This window comes from Polyodon spathula, chromosome 13, assembly GCF_017654505.1.
Source record: "Polyodon spathula isolate WHYD16114869_AA chromosome 13, ASM1765450v1, whole genome shotgun sequence".
Lineage (NCBI taxonomy): Eukaryota > Metazoa > Chordata > Actinopteri > Acipenseriformes > Polyodontidae > Polyodon > Polyodon spathula.
The window spans coordinates 135,230-159,168 of record NC_054546.1 but is presented as its reverse complement, the minus strand read 5'-3'; the positions used below and the strand labels follow the sequence as shown (position 1 = coordinate 159,168).

Sequence of the window (23,939 nt, the reverse complement as noted above, 5' to 3'; positions counted from 1 at the left end):
ATGTTTAGCTTGGCCATTTGAATCATGAGTTTCTATAAGATGTGGCTGAGAAAAGCAGGTGGTATTAGAGTTGCATGAGAGGCTTGCTTAATACTGACATAAAGTAGAGCTTTTTATGAAAATCGAATGTAACAGTCCATGTGTCTTTTTCTTCTGTTTCTGTTGGTAAAAACGTGCTGTTTAGACGTGAAGTGCACACTGGTGACCTATCCGTGTGCATAGAAACACTAAATGCTGAAAAGGCTAAAGTACTATCTTTAACTGGTATTGAGATTTGCAGAAGCTATGGGTTCATGTTGATGATATCACTGTGTTAGAAAGCCTAACTAACTGATGTATTTCTTACTTTTTTTTTGCAGTCTGTAAACCCGTACATAGTAAAATTGTCTATAGTTGACGATGAGACCACACTAAATGTAAGTGAATTGCTCTGTGTTCTCTGAGCAGTATTGCACAGTGTTCTTGAATGCTAAACAAATAGATAATCAGAACTTTCTTTGTCTTTGCAGGGAAAGGGGCTGGTGATCTCACAAGCCCTTTCAGAGTACAACAGGTAGGTGTCATCACAGCACTGCATGGAGGTATTGCCCTGTGCACACAGTGTGTTTTGACATTGTCTTGGTAATATCGGTCCTGTGCGCACAGTGTGTTTTGACATTGTCTTGGTAATATCTGCCCTGTGCACACAGTGTGTTTTGACATTGTCTTGGTAATATCTGCCCTGTGCACACAGTGTGTTTTGACGTTGTCTAGGTAATATCTGTCCTGTGCACACAGTGTGTTTTGACATTGTCTTGGTAATATCTGCCCTGTGCGCACAGTGTGTTTTGACATTGTCTTGGTAATATCGGTCCTGTGCGCACTGTGTGTTTTGACATTGTCTTGGTAATATCTGCCCTGTGCGCACTGTGTGTTTTGACATTGTCTTGGTAATATCTGCCCTGTGCGCACTGTGTGTTTTGACATTGTCTTGGTAATATCTGCCCTGTGCGCACTGTGTGTTTTGACATTGTCTTGGTAATATCTGCCCTGTGTGCACAGTAAATCTGTTGTTAGTGTGGTAGAGAGCTGTGTACTGATAGGGTAACTGAGGTCACTCCTTACAGGCAGTACAAAGACAAAGAGGAGGAGAACCAAGGGGGCTTTTTCTCCGCACTCACCACCATGGTAAGGGTTATCTGAAGTCCTCCTCATACTTTTTACCTTCCCAGTTCCACATTGGCAGCCTCTGTTTGCTGTCTGCCTTTTAGCTTGTGTAACTGTGTACCCTCAGCCTGCATTCAATATCATTCAGATTGTGCTATATGTATTTATCATCTTGGTTCTCAATCGAACTGTGTATGTAGAGGTGTTTTTCAGTACATGCATGATGTCTTGGTCTGGGCTATTAACATAGAGCAAAGGTGGGACTCAGGAAGGATGGGATGAGAGGAGTTCAGGGACTGCTGAGGTGCAGTGACAAAACTGCTAGAGCAGAGGTGGGACTCGGGAAGGATGAGAGGAGTTCAGGGACTGCTGAAGTGCAGTGACAAAACTACATTTCAGTAGTTTGCGACTTCTAATTTAAACATAGCTCTGGCATGTCTGTTTCCAAATAGAGTTTTTATTTATTTATTTTTAAGATTCAAAGCTAATGACAAAAGATATTTGGAACAAGTAAGACAGTCGAGCCTTCCCTGTTAAGAACAGCACTCTTGAAATTATTCATGTTTAATAATACATTTTGTATCAAAGTGCAGTACCTCTGTTTATCCACAGGTGGGCAGTATGTTCATTGCAGATGCAGAGGAGAAGATCTCTGTACAGTAAGTAAAACAGACAAGATTGTTTTTCTACTGATCATACCCTAGTGTTTCATTGTAATGCGGTCCATAATTGGACATCTTCATATCCACAAGTCAAGGATGTCGAGGCTTGTGAGTACACTAGATTAAAAATAAGAAGCTAAGACCGTATATATTACATTTTAATGTAATCTGTGAAGTCATCAATGGTATTATTGGATTTCATAAGCTTACCCCATTGAAGTGAAATTGACTGTGCGTCTGGTTACATAAGATTCCCATTTTATTTGACAAAATGAAAACTCAAGAGCTTATGACTGAATTCTTTGCTTATCTAAAATGAAAGCACAGTATAATCTATCTTGTTTCATTCAGTTTCCAGTTGATTTCACCTTGCTGCACTTTAAAGCTTTTTATCTCGACATTTACTTGATGAGCAGGACAGCTGTAATCAAGAATAACATTGTGCCCACAGGACCCCTCTGGATCCTGTATGCACACTTTCTATATCTCTAAAGAGACGTGCTTAGCAACCTAGCACTCCTTGCCTACAACCATAGAGCCATGAATCGGGATCTCCTGTAATTGCATTTCTGAAGCTAAGCAACCCAGCTAGGGCTTCGCAGTTAAGCTTTGCATGGGCACTGTCTGAGATCAGCAGAACAGAAGTTCAGTCCACTTTCTAGGATTGTAAACCCCAGTGTGACAACTTGTTTAATGAATTCAGATCCATCCTCCAACCTTGAAACGCTTGTTGTGTGTTAAAGCTCTAGAAACCTTGACTTGGGTCTGAGTGAATATTAAGATAGTAGTATTGCCATTGCTGTCGCTGGTAATGGTTATGGCACTGCCATCATTTTGAATGAATCCAGACCTTGGTTCCTTCTAGTTTTGCCTCTGAATTCTAATACAGTACCACAAGTAGTTACATTTGCTTTCACAATGGGGAATGGGGACAAGACCTACCTGAAAGTAAGATGCTGCATCTTGGCGGGTCTGTCCTGAACATTAGAAGCCAATGTATTTTCCTTTTTTCACAGGACCAATGAAGCGATTCTTTTGGCCTTATACGAAGCAGTCCATTTAAACAGAAACTTTATCACTGTCCTTGCGCAGGTAGGGTTTGTTAAAAGCGCTGCTGTTTGACCTGTAAAATACTGTACTGTGCTTGATATTTGATGGAAGTGTGAAGTGTGGGTTTGTGCTGTTATTGTTGCCGTTAGCAGTAATAGAATGATGTACTGTGCATCGTTACACATTTTTATTATGTTTACAGTATATTGTGCAGCGATAGTTCTGAATATATCTGTGTTACGCCTGGCTGCTTTCCTGTTTATAGGTAGCAGGGGAGATTTGTAATTGTGATGTTGTTTACTTTCTTTGCAGAGTCATCCAGAGATTGACTTGGTGACGACACTCTCGACCCCGGTTCCAACCACGCCCACAGCACCGCTGGGAACTGCCCCTCCCTCAGTGGATGGTAAATAAGAACTCTCCTCTCACCAGCTTGTACACAGACTGTTAGCAAGGTTATGAAACCCTTTCTGTACGCTTTCATGTTAAAATACCCCTGGGGGAGTTGTTCAGCACTAATTCATCTTAACTTGAATTTATATTTTTAATGTTATCATTGCTAGTGTTGGTATTTGAAGGGCCTGTGCTCTCTGCAATGTAATACAGCGCTGAATTGAAAGTGCTTGGTGCACTGTTTTTGAGAGGTTTCATTTTGAAGTCAGGGCATGTAAAGCTAGCTGCAGTGCTTTGTAAACCCCTCTGAAGGAGCCAGTCATCCAGGCATTCCCTTCTATTTCAGTGATGAGTTCCACAGAGCTGCCCCTTGACCCCAACCTCCAGACCAGTAATCTGCTCATCACCTTCCTCAAGTACTCCTCCATCGTTATGCAGGACACCAGAGGTAAGAGCTGCTCTGCAATCAACACGGGAGGCAAAAACCACGGCATTTAAAAATTGCACATCCACATTATGTTCAGCAGTAATGAAACAGACTCTCCTTCCTTTCAGACGAACACAGACTGAATAGTGCCAAACTGTGCCTCATCATTCTGACGTGCATAGCAGAGGTAGGTAATCTCAACCTCAGCAGTAGCACCTTGTCATGTGAAACAAGCACAAAAGCAGTATGTTGTATGAGCATTACCTCCTTCAAGCCCTGTGGGACCAATTTGTATTTCTAGGCTGTCTGATTCGACATATTTTGTGTGTCAACCAATGAAGGCCTGTGCTGGATAGGTGTCTCTGTGAGCAGCTCTGCTGTCTGAAGATCTTTGATCCCTCTCCCTCTCTTACTGTTTGTCTGTGTTGCAGGATCAATACGCCAATGCATTTCTGCACGACGACAACATGAATTTCAGAGTTAACCTGCACAGAATGGTGAGGGTCTCTGCTGGGAGTAATGACTAGACCCCATTAGCTTGTTTGTTTCCCTAGGAAATACCAAATGACAACACTACAAAGGTCTTCTGTTCTCCCTTAGGCTGATATGCCTTGTGCCTGCTATGTACTCCATTGTTGTCGTGCCGATGTGTCCACCTGCTGTCAGTGTGGGGCTCATACTGTACTTTCTGTAGCACAGATTGTCTGCTACTTCCCTACATTGTAATGTACTTTTCTGAGTCAAAAATGTGCATTCCCCGGAGGACTCGGGACATAGTCACGGGGTAGCTAGTGAAGATGGAGAATGATTCATGGGTTACATTTTAAATGTAGATCTGCCACAGTTCATGTTATATTTGCTATAGCCCTCCTATAGTCCACTTCTACTGGCCATTGGAGTATCCTCTGTGCCAGGTTAATCACACCTTTGCTTCTGTTTCATTTGTAGCCCATGAGACACAGGAAGAAGGGAGCAGACAAGAATATCTGCTCCAGACCCCTGGTGTGTGCAGTGTTAGGTGAGCACATGTTTCACTCTTAGTCGACACTAGATAATCTGCATCAGACTGACTTGACCTCTATTAGAACTTGGAAATTCCTTGGTTATCAGACTGGCTTGGGGATGTGTGGGGGCTGTTGGAAAACGCCAAGGGGAGCCCTCTATTCCCCAGCATGTTGTACTGGGAGAACCCTGCAATATTGGACAGGCATCCTTGTTTGTTTTTTAAATTGCAGCAAAGGGAATCTGCACTCAGGATTGGTTCACCCAAATATTTTTTACTTGTATTAATGCAACACAAAGATTTAAAAAATGAATAAGTCATTGATATGACCTGGTACCCTAATCCTAATCCTAACCTCCCTAACCCGAAAGCTGGGAAGCAGAGGTAATGTAGAATAAAACTAGGACTGGAGTACAAAAGGCAGCCAGAGAGGCTTCCTGAACTGTGTGAGCTCCTGACGCTTCTGACTTTGTTTCTTGCAGATCTGATGGTGGAATTTATAGTAACTCACATGATGAAGGAGTTTCCAATGGACCTCTACCTGTAAGAGGGCACAGAACCAGTTAGCAAGCTTAACACAACGCACTCCCATGCAGATTGAACTGTATCCTGGTAGAACGTACATTTACCCTATTTATGACCTGTGAATAAAGCAGTGACTTGTGGTAGTTCTTTACCTTTTTTTAATTGATACACATTTTTATAGAATTAAAGGCTTTTTCAACAATTTTATACTTTTAAAGAAGAAAGTATGTGTTTTGTTTTGTTTTGTTTAATAGTTAAGTTAAGAGTAGTTAATAGTTTTATTGCATAAAGAGTTTTAGCCGAAGAACCCTCTTTCTGACACCAGTCTGTCTGTCCTCTATCACAGCCGCTGTGTGCAGGTAGTTCACAAGCTGATCTGCTATCAGAAAAAGTGCCGAGTTAGACTACACTACACTTGGAGGGAGCTCTGGTCAGGTAAGGCTATGTATAGAGTACAGTATGTAGTGCACAAGCCAACACATTGTACTGAAGCAATTCCAGAATGCACTGGAAATAGAACACTCTGAAATGCACAGCATGGAGGTATGAGGCTGCAGCTCCAGCGCTTTTCCTGGCTACTTTGAAAGTTAACAAGTCCATATGATGCTCCACATCAGGGAAATGTATCTTCGTGGGCTGCTGTTAATCCTTCCGAAAGGAAGGAAACTCTACCTCGGTTTTAATTGAAGGCATTCAGCTAGAAGGGGTTTTGATTAGGACCTGGTTGCACTAAGCTGAAACGGGGTGAATTGGAAATTGTAATTTTAAAAATGCTTGGCTGTGAAAGCCCCCAACTTGCTTACTCTAAACCCATAGAAGTGAGTTTCAACTCCTGATGTGCTGCTATCTCTTAACCAAAGAATAGCTTGTAACTGGTGGCCACCCAGGCTGTAATTAAAACCTGTGAATTGAATCTGCTGATAATTAGAATGATGGGTCGCAGACAATGTGCCTTTCCAGAGACTGAGCTTTGGAAGTAATTAAAGTGAACTTCCAAAGCAGCAGGGCTTTTCAGGGTGTTGTCAACTGTACCTGTTCAAAACATTCATGTACAGTGTCTGTCCTGTATTTCACATTCCATATAGTAGAAAAAAACACTGCTGTGAAATAGCAGCTGTGGTGGTGAATTGAAGGTGAAATCTAGCAGCTTTTCAATATATTTAGTGTGTAGACAACCCCCAGGACAGACTTATGTCCAGTCATTTCTCTGTGCTGGCAGTCTGTATGTGGAATCTGTACTATTGTTTTCAAATGTACACCTGATGAGATCTGAAACCTGCAAACTGCTCTGACTGACAGTAACAGCACCCCCTTGGTTCCTGGTCCCTTCATTATGAGACTGAGAGTAACAGCACCCCCCTGGCCCCTTCATTATGAGACTGACAGTAACAGCACCCCCCTGGCCCTTCATTACGAGACTGACAGTAACAGCACCCCCCTGGTCCCTTCATTACGAGACTGACAGTAACAGCATCGCCTGAATCACTGGTTCCCTTCATTACGCTGAGCTTGTGCCTTCTCAGCAAAGCTAATGCAAGGAGGATCATCCAGGGATATTGACTTCTGAAAACTAAAAACCCTGGCTCTGAATTACACCACACAGATCCTGTCATATAGACCACATAGAGGAAATTATGTCTTCTGTCAAATGGTGGCAGGATGTTCTTTTTTTGTAATGGCTTTGTGAAAAAAAGATTTTATTGCATCTTTATATAGTAAGTTACTGTCAGGTTCAGTCATGAGATAGAGTCCTGCTTGGGCCTTTTTTCTATAAAGGAGCTCCAAATCGGGGGGCAATGTTATCGTAGCTTTTAGAAGTACCCGAACTAGAAATAGGGGGGCTTTCATACAGAGTCCTGAGGTCTTTGTTTCTCTTCTGTTGAAGCGCTCATTAACCTGGTGAAATTTCTCATGTCAAATGAGACCGTTCTGCTGACCAAATACAACGTCTTTCACCTGGCACTGCTGGTAAGTTTTTCTTGCACATTCTTTCTTGGTTCCTAAGCTGTAAGGAGGCTTAACTATGCCATTTATAACATCCTACTTCATTAACTATGCCATTTATAACATCCTACTTCATTAACCTGTAACAGGAGCCTGCAGTAAACAATACTCACTGAATATTGACTGTATGCTTTCTGAGGTGTAAGGTTAAACTCGGAGGAATGCAGAAGTGTCAAATTGAAAAGTAGAAATCCAGATGATGGCAGTCTACCCAAATTTCCTGTGTAAAGATAATTTATCTTAGTGCATTTAAAAATGTATTGGAGACATAGTTACATAGCTGTAGTATCTGTGACAATAGGGATGTATGAAAGACATCTCTACATGACTCTTGCATCTGTGACAATGGGGATGTATGAGAGATATCTTTACATGGCTCTAGTATTGTGTGCACTTGTAATTGTGGATATTCCTTTATCTCTTTATGCTGCAGGTGATCAATTTATTCAACATGTTTATAACATACGGCGACACCTTCCTGCCGACTCCCAGCAGTTATGATGAGCTGTATTACGAGATCGTCAGGATGCACCAGGTCTTTGATAACCTCTACTGTATGGGTAAGTGGGACTTTACCTACTAAGAGATGGGAGTGGACAGATTAAGGAAAGAAAATTCCTTAATCTAAAAAAGTTAGAAACCGTTCACACCATCAGCTCCCGTCCGGTTTGGTTCCTAGTGATTGAGCACAGAACTTACCATCTAGACCAGGGGTGGCCAAAGCTGCCCCTTCCACTTCTGGTCTTTTGTTTCAACCGTGTTCGAAATTGTTAATTGAACCAATGAAACCTCCACTAAGACACATAGTATTGTTTGTTTATTTTACAGAGACTAGGGTGTGTGAACTATGCAGTGTCGCTTACAACGTCTCGCACAAAAGACAGAGCACAAGGAGGCTAAGTGACTTGCTCAGCTTTACACAGTGAGCTGGGATTTGAACCCGGGACCTCCTGGTTAGAAGTGCCCTTTCTTTAACCACCAGACCACACAGCCTCCTGTGTTAGTATTTAATGGTCTTACCCTCCAGGGCTGTGATTGGACACCCCTGATCCTGGTCAGTTTTCGAAGGGTCCTGATGGTTGGTAGGCTGTTAGTTATGTACTGATAACTGACCAGGGCAGTAAGACCCCAGACCTATCTCCCCAGGGTTAGCACCCGAGTTATTTGGCTCCTATGCCAGTCTGTAGTGGAAACACCCCTTGTAACACGGTTAAACCTGGATGAAATAGGACCCGAACAGATTCTTTAAGAAACGCTGTAGTAAAGATGTGTCAAATTGCAGGATGTCTCCTTTGGCCTTCATCCACTTATCTCTTTGATTTTCTGAATCTCTTTTGATTTCACTGGAGTTAAACTGCTCAGCACATTCAGATTCGTTTAGATTTGCAATATCACTTGTCGCTTTCGTCGTGGAATTGAAATTGATAGTGGATATTTTTGGTACCAGTTATACTTCGTTTGAATAACCGTGAACCTTTTTTAATGGGATATAAAATCAGCTTGGCTTAAAGCACCTAATGTAAGTTTGATGGAAAAAAGGAATGGTATTAATGTGATTAGGGGGGCGAGCTTGTTACAAAATGATTGTAGGAGTACTAGACCTAGATGGTGCTCTGCGGAGCCTGGCTATTTTATTGAGCTTTGATCCGTACTGCAAGTTTAGTGTAGACTATTATGTGTACTCTTGAAAATTGTAATTTCAGCAAAGCAAGAGTAATACAGTTCAGGTTTTCTGTGTAGATTTGCTTTATCCTGCCCTCCAGGACTCCAGGTTCTGTACAACACTTGGAGCTCACACTGTGTAGTCATATCTGTCCATGGGGATGGAAGGAACCCGCTAGGCATCCTTTGCCCTTTCTCAGGCCCAGACCCTTGCATCTCTGTGTGTGGAATGGCATGCTTCTGGCATCCAGTACAGAGTACAAGCAGAGAGAACCACCGTGTGATGGTGAACATAGCTGATGAACACCTGCAGGAACAAATAGGTCCCTCCTTTGATGTTTAAGAGTAACACCTTAAGCAATTTGCAGTTGTTTATAAATAAAACATAAATACATGTCTTAGACTTATATCTTGTTTTTAATTTAAAATCTATCCTCCCTAACACTTCTCTAAACAGCAGCTATGCAAAGTAGGTTATTGCCATGGCTGTGAATTAAATTATGCATCAAGTAAAATATTCATTTGAATCATGCACAAAGGGATGTAGTGGCAATGTAATGAGAGGAAGATTCCCAAGTTTTTTCCTCTCTAACCCAGATATAAAAGTGGATACAATCACAACCTCCCTGAATTAATAGGAGACCTGAAACACTGACGGCATGTTATTTCATCTCCTGTTTCAGTGCTGAGGCTTTCCACGAATGCTGGGCAGTGGAAAGAAGCTGCTAGCAAAGTGACTCTCGCCCTCGTCAACATCAGGTAAGGAATAGGTGATCAATAACAGGTGTTTGGTAAGGAATAGGTGATCAGTAACAGGTGTTTGGTAAGGAATAGGTGATCAATAACAGGTGTTTGGAGCGGGGTGAGCAGAATAAAAGTCCTGATCTTGTGACTAATAATGTTGCTAAAAATGGGGCAGGAACATAGTAGGTCTGCGTTGAAGTAAAATGATAATTTCATCATTCAGTATTCACTGCTGAAACATGGCACTCATTTAGACCCATTTTAGCGCTTTTCTTGCTGAGTACAATTACCTGTGAGTACCATGTGGGTCAGACGTGCATGCATTTCATTTGAGTTCCACGACTTCTCCAGAGGCTCATTCTTACTGAACAGTTATTTGTGTTCTCTTGATGTTTAATCAGGAACTGTTAAACATTCAGTAGTGCATTTATAAATACTGAAAGAAATGAAATTCAGTGACACATGTTTTGACTTAGTCTTGACACGGAAAAAGACTCTTAGTGAAAGCGCTTGTCATTGAATTTAGTTTCTTTTGAGTATTTCTAAAACGTTGCACCTTTTCATATTTCTCCTGGTTTCCTTTAGCTAATGCCTGAATTGTGGAGGCCTGTTTATTGACCGATGGCACCATTGCTTGCTGTGTTTCACTGAAAGGAACTTGATGTGAAAATCTACAACTAAACTCTTGAAATCAGTTGGCACACAAAATCTTATCCACAACAAACCTACTGAATGATAAGACTGTGAATGCCTCTCTTTATAAAATGATGCTCCAAATTGAGACATGTGGTACATACAGCTCAGTCTGAAATCCATGAAAAACAGAGACCATATGCCAGTCAGGAGGAGTCTGAGAGAGATGAATGGGCAGGAGGTAGGCACTCTGTGCCTCCTAGTCCCTCCAGAGCTGCCCTTCTTTCTGTGGCATGTTTCCTACCTGACAGGATGCTCAGCATGCCATTTCCATTGCTGTGCAAAGTAAACTCAGCTATTCTTTGTTCAAGATAATTGCTGCAATTAATCATCATATTGTGTTTCTGGAAGATAGAAATAGAGAATAGGTTCCTGTATAATTGCGAGAAGCCGTTTGACGATAATATTTCGCACTGAGGGAGGTTGGCCTCAGAACACACGAGACTTAAAATGACTGGGGGAAACCTGTCATTAAAGAAAAACTATACGAGAACAAGCACCTTTGAGCGTGGAAGGGAATGTAACAGCAGAACATTTCAGTTGAAGATCTTGTACTCTTTAGTGTTTTTAATGACCAATCAATTACTTGGTAATCGTTCAATTAACTTGCCTTGTCTTTTATTAGAGGCTTTAATGTTGATGAATAAGCGCTTGTTTTTTCTAATGTGTTCATTAATAAGGGAATTAGTCTTTTTCGATTTTGGAAAGATAATTAAACCCTTCAGTCTCATTTCCATTGTGCAGCCCTCATATGGCTGTGGTATTGGGCTGCTCTTCTGCACACACTACAGTGGTGAGCAGTAATGGCACAGCATGTACCAACTCTGGGAAAGTGTAGTAATGAAGACCATGTGAACGAGGAGCTTGTTTAGTTATGTAGTTCATAACATTACAGAATGCAAGCAGTTTGAGTTAAATCTAAAAACACATAGTCACTGTAACATCTTAAATACTAGTATTGCCTCAATCTATGCTAATGTAAACTACTGATACAAACCCTTGACATGTTAATATATTGCAGAAACACTGGCAAGTCATTTTGTCTTTGGTTAATGCATCCAATCTTTGAAGCGTGCTTCATCAATCATTATAGGGCTCCCAAGTGGTGCATCCGGTAAAGGCGCATGGGGGCCGGGGGCCTAGGTCGGCCAGGGTGTCCTCTCAGGTAGTGCGAGTGGCCAGCGCCCCGCTTGTGGGACATCTGACCAGTCTGTGGGGCCGGACACCCGAACAGACATTCGACGAGGTTTCGACGTAACAGGAGGCTGCGACATCGAGCCCAACCGACGTACGCCCGGACGTCTCACTTTTCTTCACCAGACTTGACTGTCGTGTGTCAAAGCCTCCTGTCGCATCCCACCATCGCAACTGATCCGACTCGGAATTGATATATTTCCGATCAAGTTTAAAAAACTTTTTGTCCCAGTTAGATAACACACTAGTAAATTAAAAAAAAAAAAAAAAAAAAGGAGAGAAGTCATTAAATTGGTTAGTTCTTGGCATTCTTAATGAACTCTTTTCCTGGGGTACATACTGCTTACCAAGTTGTCAGTGATGGGTTCATGCTTTATTACCCCAGTGGTAGAGTCACAAAGGGAGCTGGGGCAAAAGATGTTCCTTAAGAACCCATTGCTTATCAAAATAGGCTTGTGTTGTTGTCATAGTGGCTAAAACATGTTTTTGTTTGTGTTCCAAAAGGGTTTTCAAACCCAGCATGCTATTTAAGATTAGAAGAGATATTTTGTATATGAGACCTATTTTCTTTGTGGTACCCAAAGAAAAATCCCTGTTTTTGTAGCCCACAGTGGCAGGGTGTTAAGAAAACAGCAAATGGAATTATGATATGAAGTGTGAAATGTATAGCAGCAGAGGGCCACCAAGTGTGCAGAAACAGTGCAAACACATTCATTTGAGTTTTTTATGTCCTGTCCTGTGGCTTAAGCCTTGGCTGCTTGCTGCCATTATTTCATTAAAAAACAATGGCTGTTGGCACCAGCTCATAGCTCTCAGCCAATTAGCATCAGAAGGCCAGAGACAGGTGTGTGAGAGCAGTGCGCACAGGGAGAAGAAATCTCTTTATTTGTTTAACAAACACGGCCGACAAACAAACAATGCGTTTTCTCTGTTTGTTTTGCGACCATGTTTTTTATACAGGTAGAGATTTTATTGATGAATATAAATGAGAACGAGTTAAGTATTGAATCCTTCTGAAGAACTATGGTGAGAGCGTGACTATGAAGGTCCCTACGAAAACTCTTTGAGCCATTAAAACTGAATGTTTGGCTCAAAGATTTCAGAGTTTTTGTGTCACTGTAGACTCTACCTTCAGTACATACAATTACATTATACAGCCCGGCACCTCTTCAATATTAAGCATTGCAGTGCACAAATGACTCTCGTTATAGAGATTTGTTAAAATATTACTTTGTAATAATGTCAGGCAAAGGTTTCTCATAAATGTGTAATACATTATAATTGACTAGAAATATGAGCAGCGTTAATTGGAAAGCTTAAGAAAAGACTGAAACTCATTAGGTGTGCAGGAAAGGTAGTAATTTCACAGTGCTGGTTTAAATCAGCTTGGTCACTGTGATGACAGATAGGAGCTGGGCTCTGGGCATCCATAAAGCATGCCTCATTCTCAGTACATTAGCAGATTAAAAGGAGGAGGAGGAGGTTACATATTTATGTAATGGACTGTCTGTGCACCTGGTTATAGTGGCGTGTAAACGTTGCTCAGTGTGTTTGAATGTAAAAGCAGCTATGCGGAGAGTGAAAAACATTTTCACTGAACCGTTCTAGCTGCCCACTAGTAAAGCCATATTGCTGCAACACCCCCACAGCTATATATGTTTCTCAGAATCCTAACTCCCTCATTTAGGGTTTTTTTTAATGCTCATTTGTTTTTCAGCTCAAAGCCCTGCTCCTTTAAAGTTTGCTAGTTTCAGAAATCCTCCTCGATGCTGTGCTGTGCAGTTCTGTGCTCACATGGTTGCTGCATTGCATGTAAGCCTCTGACAGGTTTCATTGTAATACTGTTTCATTATTTATAGGAGACAGTTTTGCCGAGGGCATACACCAAACGAGTGGGAGACTAGAGACCCAGGGTTCAAACCCAGTGCAGTGACTAACCTGTAATGTGTGTCTTTAGGACCTGGCTTCCATGAGTTCTGTAAACACTGCCAGTGATTTCTAAATATAAACACTTAATGTTGACCTGTGTTGTGTGCAAACCACAACCAAGGGGCTTTTATCTAAAGAAGTATTTCTTATTTTATTTCAGAGCTATCATTAACCACTTCAACCCCAAGATTGAATCGTACGCTGCTGTGAACCACATCTCCCAGCTCTCAGAGGACCAGGTAAGGGGCAGGGTGGGTTTGAAGTCCAGCAGTGCTTGGACAGCTGGTGTGAGTGCTGTACCAAAGCACAAGACATTCCTATGGATTTGGGATTTCAGGAGGAGCAAATGAGCGTTTTATTTGAATGTATGTATGTATTTTATTTATTTATTTTTAAATGTTCTCCCTTTTTTTCCACATTTGTTTACATGTTGCCCCATTCCCTAATACAGGGTTTGCTGGGCCCTCCTTTGGAAATGTTTCAGGCTGTGACCCCCCCCCCCCCCAGTACAATATCATAAGAACTGACTGTACATACTGCATAGGAACCCTGTATGAAGCATGGACATGCAAACATTACGCCTGCTGTCAGCTGCTCTGGAGCCTTTCTAAAAGGGTGTGGGGTAACAGCGGTCATAACTTTTATTTAACGAATATAAAATGCACTTTTATTTTGACCAAATTTTGCAACTGTAAAATAAATAACCAGGTTACACAAGAAACAATGTGAATTAAGATTTCATTTTGCCATCAGAAATGGAGGGAAGCATTGACACCTTGCATGGTATCGGTACCGTCTACTTGCAGACTCCTCTGATTTGTAAATAATGATTGTAACAATAAGGAGGGGCATTGCCCAGCTACACTGGTCAAAGGTGGTTTTGTTAGTTTTTTTGTTCTGCAGTAGTTTTTTGTTTTGTTTTTTTAAATGAGAAAGGGGTGAAGTCCATGTCAATTGAGTATCCAATTCCAGTCTTTTTGTACCCAGTGTTTTATTGGTTAAACTAAGCCCTAATCTTAAGTTTATGCCAGTATTTTTTGTGATCATGTGACCCCCCCAGCAATAGCCTTGCTACCCCCTTTTGGGTCTTGACCCCCAGTTTGAGAAACACTGCCCTAATAAAACCATTGACCTCTATCAAATTCATATTCTATTGCAAAGCTCTGTCCAGTAAGTACATTATGATTTTATTTGTTTCTGTCCTCTTACCTGTTCATGGTGCTTCCAGTGACTCAGAGTGTCTGAATGGTTGTAAAAGTAGGCACTGTGTGCAGGTACTGACTGCAATGCAAAGAGAGCATGTGTCAGAGCTGCCCTGAACTCTGTTCTAATCAACACTGACACAAGCAGTTTCCTCATGTTCACTGATTTACAGTAAAGACAATTAATTGAATCTGATTTGGAGCTTCTGTCATTCGTGTCTCCTGTAGTATTGAAAATGACACAGCTCATCTCAGGTGTGTCCTGTAGTATTGAAAATGACACGGCTCATCTAAGGTGTGTCCTGTAGTATTGAAAATGACACAGCTCATCTAAGGTGTGTCCTGTAGTATTGAAAATGACACAGCTCATCTCAGGTGTGTCCTGTAGTATTGAAAATGACACAGCTCATCTGGTGTGTCCTGTAGTATTGAAAATGACACGGCTCATCTAAGGTGTGTCCTGTAGTATTGAAAATGACACAGCTCATCTAAGGTGTGTCCTGTAGTATTGAAAATGACACAGCTCATCTAAGGTGTGCCCTGTAGTATTGCGAGTTGTGAGCTGAGGATACAAATAATAATTGGGGATACAAAATTGGGAAGAAAAACCAGGTAAAAAATTGGCGATGACTAACTTTATGAAAAATAAGAGGCATTTCAACACCAACCAATGAATACGCCTTGCTGTCTGACATGGTGACAAAAAACATATTTATAATGTTGTGCCAAATAATTGCAACAAAGTATAAAAGGGCATACTGTTGATTACTCAGTAACAGTATTACCACTTATTACTATAAAACCAAAAATATTTAGGAGCCTTTTTGTTATGCATTTTTTGTATGTTTGGGGGGGGGAGCAAACATTTTTGGCATGAATATCAAGTTCCACTAACAATGCGTACTTTGTATATTGCAACAGGTCACCAACATTTCTGGAGCAGAATAGGTTTTATGGTTGTGATTTGCCAAATATTTTGGTTGCAAGTATTTATGGCTTTACAGTAACAGTTTTAACAGTGCATGTCTCTATCCTCTTTTAATCAGCCATCTGAAATACCTCTCAGGTTGTCATGTTAAGGCAAAGATTCCCTGTGTGGGAAAGATACCATCACATCTCCTGCACCCTTCAAACCAGATGCAAGTTAAGGGCATTGGGGGCAGATAGACTGGGCACCCTAGAACCAGCAGGGGTCCTGATCAGAACATGCCTTCTGGCTGCATTCAGAGCCTGCCCCCCAAGGGGAGGTTTCAGTAATAAACATGGCTATTCATTTCGCCAAAACTATCCTCTTGCATCCTAATGGTCTCTCTTCTTGGTGCTTTGGAATTGGAGTGCAGTAAACGCCCACGCCAGTTTGAGGTTAAACGCTCCATTCACCATATTCTCCTTTTTCTGGCAGTCATCCTGTGTTGTGGTGGTTTTTTTTTTTTGGAAAAAGTTCCAATGTATAGCTGTGGCTCATTCTATATGCTGATTTTCAATAACTTTCTTCTGTGTTGTAAACTGGACAGATATATCTGGTAATGGATTTGTAACATCAAAATCTTGTTTTCTTGTTTGAGGACACCTTTGATTTAGTCTATGTGCTGAGAGCTGAGGAGTGCAACTTTATTGTTTTAACAAGATCCAGTTTTTCAGAAGTGTACCAGTTTTTAGCAACACTGGAAATGTTATATTCTCTCTAGCTCACTGGGTGTGTTTTTTTTTTTTTTTTTTTTTTTTTTTTTTTTCCCCATTCCCTATAAGTTTTAAAAACAACAATATCAAAAGCTTTAAAAAGTCTCTGAGACGGAAGCTTCTCAACGAAGGGTTATATCTGCTGTTAATTTTCTCTTTTAGCTTTGGGTGTAGCTGAGCAGATCATTAACTAATCTTCCCCTCGAAATAACTGCATCAAAGTTATCTTCAGGTGCTGTTTTATAGATCTCTTATAAATAAGTTAGTTGCCAGTCACTGAAGGCAGTATTATTGTTACCTGCTGCTGACCCACTGTTAACTCTGGAGCTGTGGAGACTCCCTTAGGGGACCAGAGCCTGGGATTGTATTGATGCTTTTTCAACTTAGAATTGCAGTGTGATAATGTGCATGGTCAGAGTGTGGGTATGAATCTGTACCTGTCTGCTTATTTTTTTGTTGATCACTTCAAACACACGAGATTGGAATATTATCATCTGTGCTCTGACTTTCCTTTCTTTCGCATGCACTCGGCACCACCCCAGGGGGCTGTGCAAGCAGTTCAGTCTCCATGGTTACCCAGTGTTACTGTACAGGGCCAGCTAAGGGGGTGGGTCGCTGCGCTGTTGGTGTGGACACCTGGACTCTAGGAACTTGGTGCAGTTCTTCAGGAATCATTGCATGCGAATTACACATGGAAATAATATCTACTCTCTACAGACCTGGGCTGGAACGTTTTCTTGTCTCTTTGCCAAACACTCTTGACAGCTCTGCTTTACTTGTAATTTATATATGTATTGTTATATATTGTGTATATACAGTGCCCAACCCCTTTATACATGTTCACCTTTTGTTGCCTTAGAGCCTGGAATTAAAATAGTGTTTTGGTTTTCTTTTTGTTTTGTTTTGGTTTTCTCATTTATCTACACATCCTACCCCACAACTTCTAATTTGTAGAAAATTAATTATAAATAAAAACTGAAATAGTTGGTTGGATAAGTGTCCACCCACCTTGTAATAGCAATCCTAAATTTTAGCTCAGGTGTAACTAATCACCTTCAAAATCACACACCAAGTTAAGTGGCCTCCACCTGTGTTAAATTGTAGTGATTCGCATGATTTCAGAATAAATTCGGCAGTTCCTGTAGGTTCCCTCGGCTGGGTAGTGCATTTCAAAGGAAAGACTCAACCATGAGCACCAAGGCACTTTCAAAAGAACTCTCGGACAAAGTTGTTGAAAGGCACAGATCGGGATGGGTATAAAAAAAAATATCCCTTGGGGCACGGTCAAGACAATTAAGAAGTGGAAGGTGTATGGCACCACCAAGACCCTGCCTAGATCAGGCCGTCCCTCCAAACTAGATGACTGAGCAAGAAGGAGACTGATCAGAGAGGCTACCAAGATGCCAATAGCAACTTTGCAAGAGCTACAGGCTTTTATGGCCAAGACTGGTCAAAGTGTCCATGTGACAACAATATCCCAAGCACTCCACAAATCTGGCCTGTATGGTAGGCTGGCAAGAAGGAAGCTATTACTCAAGAAAGCTCACCTTGAGTCCCGTTTTGAAGTATGCAAAAAAAACACTCGGGAGATTCTGTAGACATCTGGCAAAAAGTTTTGTGGTCTGACGAAACTAAAATGGAACTTTTTGGCCTAAATGCAAGGTATTATATAAATGCAAACCCAACACAGCGCATCACCCAAAAAACACCATCCCTACTGTGAAGCATGGTGGTGGCAGCATCATGTTATGGGGATGTTTCTCATCGGCAGGGACTGGGGACTTTGTCAGAATAGAAGGGAAAATGAATGGAATAAAGTACAGCAAAGTCCTTGAGGAAAACCTGCTGCCCTCTGCAAGAAAGCTGAAACTGGGACTGAAGTTCACATTTCAGCATGACAACGACCCAGAGCACACAGCCAAAGCTACACTGGAGTGGCTAAGGAACAAAAAGGTAAATGTCCTTGAGTGACCCACGCGGTGCCCCAAACTAAATCCAATTGAAAATTTGTGGCATGACTTGAAGATTGCTGTCCATCAACGCTCCAAGGAACTTGATGGAGCTTGAACAGTTTTGTAAAGAAGAATTGGTCAAATATTGCCAAATCTAGATGTGCAAAGTTGGTAGAGACCTATCCCAACAGACTCACAGCTATAATTGCTGCCAAAGGTGCTTCCACCAAGTATTAACTCAGGGGGGTTGAAAGTTATCCAATTATGATCTTTCAGTTTTGTATTTTTAATACAGAATTTTTTTTTCTCAATAAAAATTTTTTTTCCCTTTACAGTGTGGCGTATGATGCGTAGATATATATAAAATTTACAGACATATTAAAATACATTCAACTTTGAAGTTTGCCTGTCCTGTGTTTTTGTGCTGGCAGCCAGATTCTTGGTTGACTGGATATTTATCCACAGGGGCTCCCACAAATCCACCCCCTCTGTCTATAAAAGTTAAGATTCAAATTAAATAGTCATCCAAAAATAAAGAAATTGAGATAAAAATGGCACTGACGTAATTAAAAATGAATTACACAGATATCTGCAGAAAAGATTAATGAACTGAAACCCTTTTGAAAGGACACAGCCATGGTGTTTATCCTTCCTGTTTATTTCATTTACCATTTCATTCCCTCTCTGAATGTTCATTGTTGATTTATTTACGTTATACTGATGAACATTACATAGATCATACAGTGTGTTCAACATGACTGCCTAGTATTAGACTTCAGCACCTGAGTTCGGGTAAATAGGGAGGTGTGCAGAGTGACTGACACAAGAGTGGGCTGGTACCACTGTCACCTGCACACAACATGCTAGGCTACTGGAAGATTGAGTCGGTCCAGATTATCTCCTGAACAGAATTGTGCTCCCATAAATAAGAATGTAAAGGAATTCTTCCTTGGCAGCCAGGACAGTATGTAATGTGCATGGCAGGCAGCCCAATTAAAGCTTTCTCTGCTTGGATAATTGCAAAGCATATGACATGGTTTATTTAGATTTCCAGAAAGCTTTTGACAAAGTCCCGCACAAAAGATTAATTCTCAAACTGAACGCAGTTGGGATTCAAGGAAACACATGTACATGGATTAGGGAGTGGTTAACATGTAGAAAACAGAAAGTACTGATTAGAGGAAAAACCTCAGAATGGAGTGTGGTAACCAGCGGTGTACCACAGGGATCAGTATTAGGTCCTCTGCTATTCCTAATCTACATTAATGATTTAGATTCTGGTATAGTAAGCAAACTTGTTAAATTTGCAGACGACACAAAAGTAGGAGTGGCGGCAAACACTGTTGCAGCAGCAAAGGTCATTCAAAATGATCTAGACAAGATTCAGAACTGGGCAGACACATGGCAAATGACATTTAATAGAGAAAAGTGTAAGGTACTGCACGCAGGAAATAAAAATGTACATTATAAATATCATATGGGAGATACTGAAATTGAAGAAGGAATCTATGAAAAAGACCTAGGAGTTTTTGTTGACTCAAATGTCTTTATCTAGACAATGTGGGGAAGCTATAAAAAAGGCTAACGGGATGCTCGGATACATTGTGAAAAGTGTTGAATTTAAATCAAGGGAAGTAATGTTAAAACTGTACAATGCACTAGTAAGACCTCAACTTGAATATTGTGTGCAGTTCTGGTCACCTCGCTATAAAAAAGATATTGCTGCTCTAGAAAGAGTGCAAAGAAGAGCGACCAGAATTATTCCGGGCTTAAAAGGCATGTCATATGCAGACAGGCTAAAAGAATTGAATCTGTTCAGTCTTGAACAAAGAAGACTATGTGGCGACCTAATTCAAGCATTCAAAATTCTAAAAGGTATTGACAGTGTCGACCCAAGGGACTTTTTCAGCCTGAAAAAGAAACAAGGACCAGGGGTCACAAATGGAGATTAGACAAAGGGGCATTCAGAACAGAAAATAGGAGGCACTTTTTTACACAGAGAATTGTGAGGGTCTGGAATCAACTCCCCAGTAATGTTGTTGAAGCTGACACCCTGGGATCCTTCAAGAAGTTGCTTGATGAGATTCTGGGATCAATAAGCTACTAACAACCAAACGAGCAAGATGGGCCGAATGGCCTCCTGTCGTTTGTAAACTTTCTTATGTTCTTATGAGTGTTAGCTTGTCACAGTCCAGTCAGTCTGAGATTGCTACCAGCTTGCATACTTATAGAGCAGACCTGTCGCAACAGAAACGAGCAGCTGCCTTTCCCGTAAGGATCTGCCTGCTGGAGGGGCTGTGGAATTGAAATGAGGAGCGCTGCCCTCTGATGCACAGGGTTTTCTGCTGAAATGAGGGGCGCTGCTGCCCTCTGATGAACAGGGTTTTCTGCTGAAATGAGGGGCGCTGCTGCCCTCTGATGCACAGGGTTTTCTGTTGAAATGAGGAGCGCTTCCCTCTGATGCACAGGGTTTTCTGTTGAAATGAGGAGCGCTGCCCTCTGAACAGGGTTTTCTGCTGAAATGAGGAGCGCTGCCCTCTGATGAACAGGGTTTTCTGTTGAAATGAGGAGCGCTGCCCTCTGATGCACAGGGTTTTCTGTTGAAATAAGGAGCGCTGACCTCTGATGCACAGGGTTTTCTGTTGAAATGAGGGGCGCTGCTGCCCTCTGATGAACAGGGTTTTCTGTTGAAATGAGGGGCGCTGCCCTCTGATGCACAGGGTTTTCTGTTGAAATAAGGAGCGCTGCCCTCTGAACTGGGTTTTCTGCTGAAATGAGGAGCGCTGCCCTCTGATGCACAGGGTTTTCTGTTGAAATGAGGGGTGCTGCTGCTCTCTGATGCACAGGGTTTTCTGTTGAAATGAGGGGCGCTGCCCTCTGATGCACAGGGTTTTCTGTTGAAATAAGGAGCGCTGCCCTCTGAACAGGGTTTTCTGTTGAAATGAGGAGCGCTGCTGCTCTCTGATGCACAGGGTTTTCTGTTGAAATGAGGAGCGCTGCTGGTCTCTGATGCACAGGGTTTTCTGTTGAAATGAGGGGCGCTGCCCTCTGATGCACAGGGTTTTCTGTTGAAATAAGGAGCGCTGCCCTCTGATGCACAAGGTTTTCTGTTGAAATGAGGAGCGCTGCTGCCCTCTGATGCACAGGGTTTTCTGTTGAAATGAGGAGCGCTGCTGCCCTCTGATGCACAGGGTTTTCTGTTGAAATGAGGAGCGCTGCCCTCTGATGCACAGGGTTTTCTGTTGAAATGAGGGGCGCTTCCCTCTGATGCACAGGGTTTTATGTTGAAATAAGGAGCGCTGCCCTCTGATGCACAGGGTTTTCTGTTGAAATGAGGAGCGCTGCCCTCTGATGCACAGGGTTTTCTGTTGAAATGAGGGGCGCTGCTGCCCTCCTATGAACATGGTTTTCTGTTGAAATGAGGAGTGCTGCTGCTCTCTGATGCACAGGGTGTTCTGTTGAAATGAGGAGCGCTGCCCTTTGAACAGGGTTTTCTGTTGAAGTGAGGAGCGCTGCCCTCTGATGCACAGGGTTTTCTGTTGAAATGAGGAGCGCTGCTGCCCTCTGATGAACAGGGTTTTCTGGGTCATTTCACATGGAACATGACGGTTGAGTGTGTTTTAAAATCTCTGTGGACGTATTCACATGTGCCCCAAGTGTCCTGTCAAGCAGCAAAACACATGTATTCGGCTTGTCATAATGGGGAACAAACGTTATTCTTACAAGGGCAGTGAAAGTGCTGTGTTGCAGCAGCATGTCTGTCTTGCATAAGACTGCTCAACAACACAGCCTTGCTCCAAGGCTCTTCGCTCGGGTAAGGTCTCTGTTCTTGCCTGTGTTGCTGTTCCTTCCATCCTTGTGGAGAGATCTCTGTTGTTGCCTGTAGTTCACAGCTTTTTTCCTGCCCTTGCTTATAGGTGCTGGAGGTGGTGCGCTCGAACTACGACACGCTGACACTAAAGCTGCAGGACGGGCTGGATCAGTATGAGAGATACTCGGAGCAACCCAAAGAGGCAGCCTTCTTCAAAGAGCTGGTGAGAGAAAGGGGGTTAAGTGTGCTCCAAAATGTCATGCTGCTTTTCCATTTGCAGTTTCTGCTAGAAAAAAATATATGTAGGAAAATTAAACCAAAAAAAAAAAACAAGAAAAAAGAATCTGGTTTATTTTTCATAGGCCCAAATGCTCTACAGTTGTTGCTAGCTTTTTAACTCTTTCAGCACTAAGTAACACAGAAATGACACCTTAAGTTAAATAGCCTGGCGAGTCATTTTCTCTTGGTTGCAAGTTAATTCGACTTGTAAAAGTTTCCTAGACTATCGCATCCTTATCTCACAGTCAATGTGCCCCTTGTTATGTCGAGATTACTAACTCCTTTTTGAAATTCTCAGGTAAGATCCATTAGCCTGAACGTGCGGAAGAACGTCTCCCTGAATACCCTGAGCCAGGACGTCCTGCTGAAGGAGTTCTCCTCCATATCCTGAGGCTCTGGATCACATTGCTGCAGGCACTTCACAAGCACTGTGATCTCTAAACTCACTACAAACACAGGGGAATAAAACCAGACTTCTTAATCACTATAAAGTGTAGAGAGATGTGTCTGGACTGGGATTGCCAGTCCTGGCTTCTGCCATATCGATGTGGATATTGTGTGTGTGTGTGTTAACACAATGGATTCATTCTTATTTTATCATTCTTTGCTTGCATAAGTACCCTGCCTTTTTAGAGCCAACAGCTTTAAACACAGCATTTCACACACTGACAGCCAACAAACAGTACAAAGAGCTTGGTACTGGATATCTAAAAGACGGACATTTCAAGTTAGTACTGAGCACTGGGGGGGGGGGGGGGGGGGGGGTGGGGGGTTGGGTGGGGGGTAATGAGCACATCTTGATGCAGAGATGCACCTAAGTAGTACAGAAATATTAGGCAAGGTCATTGTTGTCTGATGATTTCAAAGAAGTTCCTCATTCATCACATTGTGTGCTTCAGTATGGAGGAAAGTGAGAGGGCATTAGGAACTGTGAAAGCGGCTGAATATTGTATTGCTCTCTAAAGATTTTAAATTAATCGTCAGATACAGTAAATCAATGTAACTATTTTCATTCTTCAGAATTGTATTATCTTTTTAAAAAAATGGTGTTCAGTGTTATTTATATGTAGTGTTTCCTTAAAATAGACTTTTTTGTAACAACATCAAGGTGTGTGGTGGAAGTTTGTGATTCAAGTGTACTGAGGAGGTGTTTCCATGTCACTAACTTATGATGCTAAGAGTGTGTGATGGAAGGTAGTGGTCATGACTGGCTCAACTATTAAGAGAAGTTCCACTCCCAAGGGGATTCCGGCAGTAGGTGGTTGTCTCTGAACCAGGGCTGAATCATCACGGGTGATCTCGGAAGACTGCAAACAGCCTCCATCACTTTGGGAGTGGTGCAGTCAGGAGAGAGCAGGTTGTGCCAGTGTGCCTTGGTTTCACCTCACAGCGCTGCAGCAGCCCCTGCTGGCCAGGTGTCCTCCAGGGAGGGGTACTTTGCCAGCGTCAGCTGGTGTAAGAGGGGATTGACTTGCTGGTGGGGTCACCTGCTGATCTTCAGCTCTTCTGAACCGTTGTGGAAATATAATTGCACATTCTAAACAGATTTGCGTGTGAAGAAGCTGGCAGGTTTCGTTGTGTGT

General features: G+C 42.1%; 1 protein-coding gene across 4 annotated transcripts in view; it reads left to right on the top strand.

Moving 5' to 3' along the window:
- Positions 1-23,096, top strand: part of LOC121325822 (armadillo-like helical domain-containing protein 3) — a 28,522-nt gene extending 5,426 nt beyond the window's left edge. For 3 of the 4 annotated variants that reach the window (XM_041268907.1, XM_041268908.1, XM_041268906.1), the window contains 18 exons: positions 360-416; positions 510-553; positions 1,107-1,167; positions 1,759-1,805; positions 2,825-2,900; positions 3,171-3,264; positions 3,598-3,699; positions 3,807-3,865; positions 4,110-4,175; positions 4,627-4,696; positions 5,164-5,224; positions 5,553-5,641; positions 7,092-7,174; positions 7,644-7,770; positions 9,556-9,631; positions 13,593-13,671; positions 22,184-22,300; positions 22,655-23,096. In XM_041268907.1, coding sequence (XP_041124841.1) covers positions 360-416; positions 510-553; positions 1,107-1,167; positions 1,759-1,805; positions 2,825-2,900; positions 3,171-3,264; positions 3,598-3,699; positions 3,807-3,865; positions 4,110-4,175; positions 4,627-4,696; positions 5,164-5,224; positions 5,553-5,641; positions 7,092-7,174; positions 7,644-7,770; positions 9,556-9,631; positions 13,593-13,671; positions 22,184-22,300; positions 22,655-22,747 — 1,401 coding nt within the window. In that variant the 3' untranslated portion in view covers positions 22,748-23,096. Of the gene's footprint in view, positions 1-359; positions 417-509; positions 554-1,106; positions 1,168-1,758; positions 1,806-2,824; positions 2,901-3,170; positions 3,265-3,597; positions 3,700-3,806; positions 3,866-4,109; positions 4,176-4,626; positions 4,697-5,163; positions 5,225-5,552; positions 5,642-7,091; positions 7,175-7,643; positions 7,771-9,555; positions 9,632-13,592; positions 13,672-13,883; positions 14,619-22,183; positions 22,301-22,654 lie in introns of those variants that run through there. The other variant, XM_041268909.1, reaches the window with a different exon arrangement.
- Positions 23,097-23,939: the final 843 nt, after the last annotated feature.